The 10,622-nt window shown below is 46.3% G+C and overlaps 1 protein-coding gene across 1 annotated transcript; it reads right to left on the bottom strand.

The window, feature by feature from the left end:
- Positions 1 to 3,073: 3,073 nt before the first annotated feature.
- LOC125524624 (PLASMODESMATA CALLOSE-BINDING PROTEIN 4-like) lies at positions 3,074 to 5,491 on the bottom strand. The gene is made up of 3 exons (XM_048689664.1): positions 5,228 to 5,491; positions 4,622 to 4,895; positions 3,074 to 3,705 (listed from the first exon to the last, which is right to left on the bottom strand). Exons 1-3 carry the CDS (start codon positions 5,277 to 5,279, stop codon positions 3,396 to 3,398), a joined length of 636 nt encoding a protein of 211 aa, XP_048545621.1. The 5' UTR covers positions 5,280 to 5,491; the 3' UTR covers positions 3,074 to 3,395.
- Positions 5,492 to 10,622: the final 5,131 nt, after the last annotated feature.

The following is a 10,622-nucleotide window of genomic DNA, read 5'->3' as shown; positions in this document are numbered from 1 at the left end:
GGGGGGCGCCGCCCCCCTCTCCTAGTCCAATTCGGACCAGGGGGAGGAGGCGCGCGGCCCACCTTTGGCTGCCCCTCTCTCTCTCTCTCCACTAAGGCCCATATGGCCCATTACTTCTCCCGGGGGGGTTCCGGTAACTCTCCGGCTCTCCGGTTTTCTCCGAAATCACCCGGAACACTTCCGGTGTCCGAATATAGCCGTCCAATATATCAATCTTTATGTCTCGACCATTTCGAGACTCCTCGTCATGTCCGTGATCACATCCGGGACTCCGAACTAACTTCGGTACATCAAAACTCGTAAACTCATAATACAACTGTCATCGAAACTTTAAGCGTGCGGACCCTACGGGTTCGAGAACAATGTAGACATGACCGAGACACGTCTCCGGTCAATAACCAATAGCGGAACCTGGATGCTCATATTGGCTCCTACATATTCTACGAAGATCTTTATCGGTCAGACCGCATAACAACATACGTTGTTCCCTTTGTCATCGGTATGTTACTTGCCCGAGATTCGATCGTCGGTATCTCAATACCTAGTTCAATCTCGTTACCGGCAAGTCTCTTTACTCGTTCCGTAATACATCATCTCGCAACTAACTCATTAGTTGCAATGCTTGCAAGGCTTATGTGATGTGCATTACCGAGAGGGCCCAGAGATACCTCTCCGACAATCGGAGTGACAAATCCTAATCTCGAAATACGCCAACCCAACATGTACCTTTGGAGACACCTGTAGAGCACCTTTATAATCACCCATTTACGTTATGACGCTTGGTAGCACACAAAGTGTTCCTCCGGCAAACGGGAGTTGCATAATCTCATAGTCATAGGAACATGCATAAGTCATGAAGAAAGCAATAGCAACATACTAAACGATCGGGTGCTAAGCTAATGGAATGGGTCATGTCAATCAGATCATTCACCTAATGATGTGATCCCGTTAATCAAATAACAACTCCTTGTTCATGGTTAGGAAACATAACCATCTTTGATTAACGAGCTAGTCAAGTAGAGGCATACTAGTGACACTCTGTTTGTCTATGTATTCACACATGTATTATGTTTTCGGTTACTACAATTCTAGCATGAATAATAAACATTTATCATGATATAAGAAAATAAATAATAACTTTATTATTGCCTCTAGGGCATATTTCCTTCAACTTCGAGTGCAAGACGGATGCCCTTGGCAAGCTTGGATTCTCCTCTTACCAGAAATGCATCGCGGCCATCTGCATGCTTGCATATGGAATTCCAGGCGATCTGGTGGATGAGTATGTGCCTATGAGTGAGACAACATGTCTGATATCTATGTACAAGTTTTGCCAGGCTGTGATCGAGGTGTTTGGCCCAGAGTACTTGAGGCAGCCAACTGCAGCTGATACAGAGAGATTGTTGGCGACCAACGCAGCTAGAGGCTTTCCAGACATGCTTGACAGCATAGATTGTATGCACTGAGAGTGGAAAAACTGCCCATTTGCTTGGCAGGGCCAGTACAAGGGGCATGTCAACGCGTGCACTGTCATATTAGAAGCGATGGCTTCGCAGGATCTTTGGATATGGCATTCTTTTTTCGGCATGGCAGGTTCTCACAATGATATCAACGTGCTGCAACGTTCTCCAGTCTTCGCAAGGCTTGCAGAAGGCCACTCCCCACCTGTCAACTTTGAGATCAACGGCCACCAGTTCAACAAGGGATGCTATCTAGCTGATGGTATATATCCTCAGTGGTCAACTTTTGTGAAGACAATCTCGAAACCCCAAGGTGAGAAGAGAAAGAGATTTGCCCAAATGCAAGAGTGTTAGAAAGGATGTGGAACGTGCTTTTGGTGTGCTTCAATCCCGGTGGGGTATCGTTCGAAACCCTGCACTGTTATGGGATAAAAGGAAGCTTTGGGAGGTGATGACTGCTTGTATGATCATGCACAACATCATCGTCGAGGACGAGCGTAATGAGAGTATCTTCGACCAAGGATTTGATTATCAAGGTAAAAATATTGAGCCCCTGCACCAAGACCCGGCCACATTTAAACAATTTGTGCAATTCCACCGTGAGATGCATGATTGGCACAGTCATTTGGATCTTCAAAATGACTTGGTTGAGCATGTGTGGGATCACATTGGCAACCAGCAGACGTATTGGTTCATTTTATGTTCAGTCAAGACAATTTCGATTTGATTGTAAAACTTTTTATTAAGAACAATTTTAATTGGATTATAAAACTATTTTAATTTTCAGACAAATATTTGAACGTGCAAACTACTTCCTCCGTTTCAAAATAGATGACTCAACTTTGTATAAGTCTTTATATAAAATTGAGTCATCTATTTTGAAACGGAGGGAGTAGTTTTGATGAGAATATGGACATTTTTGGCCATAACGGACAGAATGAGGCAAACGGATGCAGCCGCGCGCTGGACGCACGGTCACTGCATCCCATCCCAGGACACGACTTCAAATCGCTATCCAAACGGACAAAACGAAAGTCACGGTAGAGTTGGCCTAATAATTGCTAAATGTGCCACCTCCAAGGCACAACACCAGCCCGAGAGTCCCAGACTGCTCTTCGATCCATGCGTTGCCCCAGACCGCACCCAAGACCACCGCCCGGCACCCCAATCCCGTGCGCGCACCTGGCTGCGCCCGCGGCTGGTCCCGTCACGAACCGCGCGGCCCCCGAGGAGATGAGAGGCACAGTGGGGCGCCTCGTGAGCCTTTCCTGTGTCGGTGTCGGAGTACTGTACTACAGTAGTGCGCCACAGACAAGAGTCCAGATCAAAGTGGACTCCGCGCTCTGGCTCCGAGCACGAGACCCACCCTCCCTCGGTCGCCGCGATATTTCTCCTTGCCCGACATCCGTCCAAGCTCCATGTGCCGCCGGAAACCCCCAAAACTCCACCGTGCATGCACACACAAAACAAGCTCAACACGGAGCATGGCATCATGGGTGGGGTGGGTCGCCCTGATGATGCGAGGCCGTGACCGACAGGCCCAGCGCCAAGACAAACACGAGACGCGGTGATCATGAGCTAGCAGCACAAAAGTGGCATGCAAACAGACGAGGTTGGAACGACAACACATAATTATATGTCTCGGAACACCGTCACCGCTACGAGAAGGAAGAAAGAATCCCCTACCAGATCTCATCAACTCTACCACGACCCGCACCGGTACAGACACCACATGGGGTGGTCAGCTTAATAAGAGTGCTAGTACTCATGGACAGACACACACACACTACGCTACCAGTACGTCCGATCGAACCATCAAAACGACGCCGGAAATGCAGGCGAGCGAGCGGGCACAAAAGCGGCGGGGGCGCGCCCACCGAATCCGGCGCCGCACCCGCATTGCCGACGCGCGGCCAGCCAGTGGTCACCACCGCATCAGATGAGGTGGAGGAGGAGCGGCGCGGCTGCCGCCACGAGGAGCCCGGCGGAGGCCACGCGGCGACCGACGGCGGCTGCGTTGTAGTCCTGGTTCATGCCCGACGGGCCGTACGCGCCGCCGCCGAAGGGGCTCCCCGGCATCCCGGTGCTGGTCGCGCCCGGCGGGGTCATGCTCCCCATGCCGCCGGTGCTGACGCCCGTGCCTGTCCCGGTGCTGCCTGTGCCGGTGCCCATGCCGCCGGTGCCCATCCCTGTGCCGCCGGTGCCCATCCCTGTGCCGCCGGTGCCTGCTCCGGTGCCTACGCCGCTGCACAAGGAAAGAAACATACACAAAGCGCGCACACACAGCGTCCGTCAGTACAGTACATTGCACGGCGAAATGTCTCACACGTCCCATCTTCAAGAAAGCGAGAAAGTTGCTTCGAATCTATCTATTGCATAATGCGGATGCAATGATGCCGACGCGCTTGCCCAGGTCCGATGCCACTTTGAACGGGTGGCATTCGGCGAAAGACGGGTGTATCTTTAAGGGTCGGACTAGAGATATCCGATTCAGACGCCTTTTTGGTTCACATGGGCAAAGCAAGAACTCAAGAACAGTAGCCCAAAGGGAGAACACGTCCAGCTACTAGAGCGGACATCAGCAGTGGCACTACTACCATGTGAAGATGCATACTATGTTGTTAAGCTGCAGATGTACTGTAATATTCGTGCATCATTAGTGGGCACGGCACATATTCCTCGAATCTACTTTGACAGCCTTTGCCAATGATTTTTCAGATCAGAAATATTGCAAGCTGAAACACGGTACTACTACGCACTTCAGTATACAGGTCTGGTAGTGGTAGCGCTGGGTAACTCCGGTAACCATGAACTCTGAACTAGGAACACCTAGCTGAATGAACTATCATGTGCGTACGTGGTGTATGTGCGGCCCTGTGAAGAATCTAGATTACGGCGCACTAATAAGAATAACCCAAGTAAACTATGCCGAGCGACTGGTGACAGCAGTCAGGGGCAGTCAGAGCCCATACTGCATCTCGCTTATTAAGATACTCTATATACTTGCCAGATTCAAGTAGTCCAATCCAATCAGGAGTATTAAAAGGGAAATGCCCGTAAATCTATTATTAAACAGCTTCATTGATCTAGTAGAGTGGTAAGCATGTTCTAAGCCAAGCAAGCATGTGGGAGGAAGAGCATAGATGGGAGGGGCTATTAACCTAGCGCTGGCGGGGTACTTGCAGGATCCGGCGCTGGGGTCGGCGGCGACGAGGGTGGCGACGCCCATGAAGTCGCAGGTGGCGCCCATGCCGGCGTTCTTCTGGTAGTAGCTGTTGCAGGCGTAGGAGCAGTGGGCGACGACGGAGGAGGGCTGGAAGCAGGGCCCGCTGGAGGTGATCTGGGTGCAGTCGGCGCCCTTGCCGCACGCGTAGTCGATGGCCTTCTGCATCGCCGCCGGGTTCGCGTCCGACTTGCACACGCAGTACATCGCATCTGCTCACCCACTCAAACAGCAATAATAAGCCGGTTAGCTCACGAATCTGACAATGAAATAAATCTCTGTCGTTCTACAGTTACGGAGAATGGGGAAAACTAGGCACAAATAGCAAGAACACCATCTAGCATCTCTGATCTAGGGACAGCAACAGTTCAAGAACATACTACAAGGGAAAATTTGTTGGAGATGTTGCATAGGACATTCAAGAAGTGCTCTAGAGCAAGAAAGATTCAGGTCCGGGGAGTGAATGGAAAAGAAACAAACCTAGGAACTCAATCTAGACGGTCAAAAACTACTATGTTTGCGCAGGGCGAGCTGGGCCGCTGACCTGAGCCGGTGAACATGGCGACCAAGAGCACGAGCACCAGAGGAACCGCCATTGCAGCAGCAGAAGGGAGCTTTCGCTCTCGCTCTCTCGCCGACGCCTCGCCGAGGTCCGAGCAAGCAAGAAGAGAGGAGGGGAACGGAGGAGGCTAGTCGGCGTGGCGTGGGAGAGTGGGGAGTGTGGTAGTGTGTGCAGTGCGGTCAAGCTCCCGAGCGCGGCACCCTTTTTATCGGCGAACACGGGCCACACAAGCCCGCATCGAGCCGTTCGTTGGCCCGCCCCCTGGAGGTGGAGGTGTCTCTGGAGGCGTCGGCGTGCGACCGTGCGGCAGTGTCCTTGCCACGGGGTGACGAGCCGGGCCGTGTCCGCATGCCAACGGCTTTATTTCGCTCGCTCGCATCAAGCGGCGGTGGTGAGTCATGGGTGGATCGTCCTGTGCGGCTCGTGCAAAGGCGTGCAGAGAGCTCTGGCCGCGCTGTCCCGCTTTGGCGCGGCATGGGTGGGAGTGGCCGATGCGGCGGGCATGCGGCACTGTGCTCCTGCGCGGCTAAATTTCGTGTTTTGACCATTTTCTAAAACATATTTAAGATTCGATCTTAGTTTGAATTTTTTTGACATATGTCTCTTTTGCTACCGACAGGGATCATGGCGGTAGGGTTGCATGCCCTATCGCCAAAAAAACTCCTAAGTATTGAACACATTGCGTGTTCATGCCTACCACAAAGCACCTTGGCGATAGCCTGCACAACCCTACCGCCAGAGAGCCCGGTTGGCGGTAGCAATGTTTCCTACAGTCAAAGTCTATGGCGGTAGGCTATTAGACCCTACCGTCATGGAATCTGACGGTAGCAAAAGGGTTAAATCTCAAAAAAAAATTAAAGTAGGGTCAAATCTCGAATAGGTTTATCAAAATACGAAAAATTGCCCTCCTGCGCTCGCCCGGGATGGCTTTATTTCTCCACCAAACCCAGGACTACTACTCCTACTCGCGCAGTGTGCATGCGGTGGTGAGCCACTGTCAAAAATAAAGCGAGTGGTGACGGCCAGTCGGCAGTGCGGATTAACGGTCGGATGGTGTACTTGGTGCTCTTTATTTTTGCTCCATCTTTTTATTACTAGATTCTGCACTAGTCCAGCGTGGATTGACAGTGAAGTGCTTTTGCGCTCGCTTTTGTTTCCCCGTATGATGGGTGCTCTCACATGGCCTGATGCGTCGACTGTTTTCTGGGTGTTTCTCACATGGGACGTTTACCCTCTTCCTGTGTCCTCTTGCTTCATGGTTTGCTGTGTCCTTCACATGGCCCGTCGTGTACATGGCAAAAATGGCTTGTTCCTTGTGAGTGGTAGGGACCTATGTCTAACATGTTTACAAATGCACTGCAGTTATTTGTTCAAAATAGTAATCACTATGCCTATCAACATTTAGAGTCATCCCGCAAAAAAAACATCAACCAGACTCACAACAATCAACTTGGAACGGAAGCACAAACAGGGGTAAAATAGCAAATAACGTGGCAGATGCATTTAATAGGAGAAACGTCTCCGCAATGATAAGAGCAACTCGAATAGCTCCCATAAAGAAAATTCTGTAAAAAAAACATTTTATGGGATGACAGTAAAATTTTAGGGAAGTTGTCTAACAGCTACTTTTCTCAGTTCCTGCAAACCTCTTCCCCTCAAAGGTTCTTGAGCGGAGGCGTGGCTGCACAGGGAAGCCTGGTGACAGAGGCTAGAGCGTGGAGGCGAGGCAGGGGAGGAGGCTGGGTTGTGGGGCGCAACAGCGGGACGCGGCCTCGCGGTGACAGAGTCCAAAGCGGGAGGCAGGACATGGAGGAGGTTGAGTTGCGACGTGCGGCCTCGTTGCGGCAGAGGCTGGAGCTAGAGCTGGTGCAAGGGAGGAGGCGCGGCGCTGACCCCGTATGGCGGGGCGAGGAGCTCCTCTCCTGAAGTTTTAGCCCGCCAAAATTACTACTCCCTCCATTCCCTTATACAAGGCCACTATGAAAAATATAATTTGCATCTATACAAAGCCACTAATTGTAATCGAGGCAAAAATTAATAATGTTTTCTCGTACTACCAATTGTTTTAATACATTGTACGTAAGAGTAAGTGCAACCGGATATTAACATAACACATTATAATACACAACATATAAATTTGAACTCACATATGAATGATATTTAAGATGTGGGTTTTACTCTCACCGGCCATCCATTGGAAATCAAATTAATACTACAAAAAAAACCGATGAATGCATGGTATACACCACGCAAAACTCATGTGGATAGCGAAGTACTCCATCTACAAAGAGAATTGAACTTTAGGACCATGCTACCTTACCTTGAACCAAAACAATATAGTAAAAAATGTTTATTCTTTTGCAAGAAAAAAACTTGAGATGATTAAAATATGGAAGATCCTGGAATAAATAAGAAGTGTATGTGTTATTCGCATATTATGGCATGTGAATGATAACATAAAAATGAATGTCAATTCTTTTAATAGATTTTTTTTGGAGAATTAAAGTACTCCCTCTATCCCAAAATAAGTGTCCCAACTTTACTACAAAGTTGTAATCAAGTTAAGGCACTTATTTTGGGACGAGGGAGTATGGAATAATCTAGATGACGGGAGAAGTATCTCTGTTTTGAGGTTTGTGCATACTGTGATTGTGTATAAGCTCAAGTATGGAACCTTCTAAATTAGTACACATGGCACAATCCAGTGTAGTGGAGATAATATCCGACGGTCAACACTACTCGGAATTGGCACCTCTCAACCATTGGATCAGCTTCACCCAACAACCGACATTCAAAGATATTCATACACTATACAGTGGTATACATAAAAGGAAGGCTATGTTCATGTAGATGTGAGGGGAGATGGGCGGAATTATACGGGAATCCATGAAAAAATCGGGTTTACGAGAGTTGTTTGAGGGTTTTTTTGCATATCTTCCCGTAAATAGTAGTTTTTTTTTTACAGAATACGGGGTCTATTGAAGTTGCTCTAACTAGAGTCACTATTGATCACCCATATATACATTGCATATGAATAAGATTACAAATCTAATTATTGAGTACTTTCCGAGTGCTAAAAAGAACTAGATTTATAGAGCATGTGATGTAAAGATGGATATGCATATAAACATACAGACATTAGGAGAATTGAAGTTGTTTTGATATTCTACAAATCTTTGGTGTTCCTCCGAAAAATGATTCTTCAGTTCAGTTGTAGCTTATGAATCTATAGAGTGTTGTTGCATACATAGGCGCCTCGCCACCCTGAATGTCTCTCTCTTTAGATCAACAAAATAAAAATGTATGTGTGTAACGTAGGCTTTGAAAGCATACAAACAGTTAGTTCGAAGGATAGTAGGCATATGAAGATGTACCCTAAGGTGAAAGCTTTGCGCTTCTGACGTTTCGCTTCAAGAAAAAAATGTGACATGAGGTTTGAGCTCGTGTTGACTGTGCTTTGATATGCAGGGGAATAATTGATAAGATATATGCATATCTTTTCCTTCCATCATTGTTTTCCCTGTATCTTTCCGCTTTGGTGTTCTCATACATGTTTATTTCATGAATTGTCCTTGACGAATTGATTTTTTTGAATATATAGTGAGAACACATGTCATTAATAATCTAGATAATGACACTGTTAATTGGATTTTTTTTCTGACAAAACCACCGTGTCTTGTCAAATAATAATCCATGTCCGAGATTTGCAACAGGGAAAATAGCTAAATATGATTATTCATATTACAATATCATGCCACACAATATTGAATCGAACATTATGTCTCACTCAAGAGACACAATTTATGATGAGATCCACCCACAGTTCACTATAGCCAAACTTTAGCATCATTGCTCTCAAAATTTCATTTCACTCTATCATAATCCTTATGCATATCCAACTTAACAACATATTACTCATCTTTACATGTTCTTTTTATTCTATATACTATGCATGCATTCACATGCCATCAAAACATTATTAGTTATGAGTCTGTCTGCCACAAATGCACTTTGAGTTGGAACAATTATTTCTTGCAAATCGAATTTAAACGACTAGATAAATACATTTTTTAAACAACATTACAAATCCACGCGCCCCTCCTGTGGGCTGGCCCAGCAAGCGAAGCTCGTCCAGCTCAGAGCTCACTCACACATCACTCGGGAGAAACTGGTCAACATGGTTGGCCTGTTAACCAGCTGCCATTAACTTTTTGGAAATCTTAAAATTGAAATTTATTTTGCCAATTTTTTACAATATTTAATAGAAAGTTTATGAATTTCAAAAAGTTAAAAAGACCACAAATTTGAAAAAGCTTCTTAAATTAGAATTTTTTGTGAATTTGAAAAATCCCCAAATTTAAGAATTATTCACAGATTTTAAAAAGCTCATGAATTTCAAAAGGTTCATGTTAAAAAAATGGAAAAAGTTCACAAATTGAAGAGAACTTCATGAAATTAGAGAAGAAGTTCACGAATTCAAAAAAGTTTGTGCAATTAAAAAGAAGAAGAATGAAAAATGAAAAATCCAACAAAACCGGACGTAAAACTAATCCAAAAACCATTAACCAAAAAAAGAAAATGGGAGCTTCTAGAAGCTTCTCAAAACCGGGACGAGCATCTAGTGAGACTGCCTTAGATGGGCCGGTCCATTGCTATGCAGGGTGCGCACCATGTAGGCTTAACGCTATAAGCAGCGCCTTTTGTGCTGAATAGGATCAGGAGGTTGCTTTTTTAGTTTTTTTAGTGGAAATCGGGGGTTAGAACCACCAATCGAGGACCGCTCGTTCGGGAGCCTCCCCAAAAGTCAGTTGGGATATGTTGACGTGCTCTCAACCGCTGCCACAGGTCGCGCTCTAGGCGCTCCCTCCGAATTTTATTTTTATTTTTATTTTGCACGTGTTTTCGGCTTTTTATATGATATTTTCCCCGGTTTTATTGGTCTTTCGTTTTTCACATATCTTTCTTAGCTTTTGAAAAAATATGCAAAAAAATGTGTTTCTTTTTCGTTCGCGAGGGCATGGTTTTGCTTCATCGAAAGGCACGGTCGTGCCTATTGGAAACAAAAAAAACGCATCTTTTTTTTCCTTCCGCGAGAGGTACTGTCGTGCCTCACGAAAATGAAGAAAAAATGCATTCCTTTTTTCCTTCGCTAGAGGCATGGTTTTGCTTCCGTGAGAGACATGGTCGTGCCTCTCGGAAACAACTCCCGGAAAAGGAAAAAAAATGTGCTCCTGGTATGGTTTTTCATCCTTTTTTCGTGAGAGAAAAGTTTGTCAAAACCTATTAACATGGGATTTAATTTTGAAGATCTCAATGTGAGGAATCCAACATGAAAATGATTTGAGATTTGGATGCACAATTTAATAGATAAAACATT

Source organism: Triticum urartu, chromosome 1 (genome assembly GCF_003073215.2).
Source record: "Triticum urartu cultivar G1812 chromosome 1, Tu2.1, whole genome shotgun sequence".
Taxonomy (NCBI): Eukaryota; Viridiplantae; Streptophyta; class Magnoliopsida; order Poales; family Poaceae; genus Triticum; species Triticum urartu.
This window is presented reverse-complemented; position numbering and strand designations above follow the sequence as displayed.

Excerpts from the sequence above, each read along its gene's own strand:
- LOC125524624 (XM_048689664.1), bottom strand. The coding sequence starts at position 5,279 with ATGGCGGTTCCTCTGGTGCTCGTGCTCTTGGTCGCCATGTTCACCGGC. Across the intron at positions 4,896-5,227 it reads CGCCATGTTCACCGGCTCAG|ATGCGATGTACTGCGTGTGC; the intron begins GTCAGCGGCCCA and ends GTGGGTGAGCAG. Across the intron at positions 3,706-4,621 it reads AAGTACCCCGCCAGCGCTAG|CGGCGTAGGCACCGGAGCAG; the intron begins GTTAATAGCCCC and ends TTCCTTGTGCAG.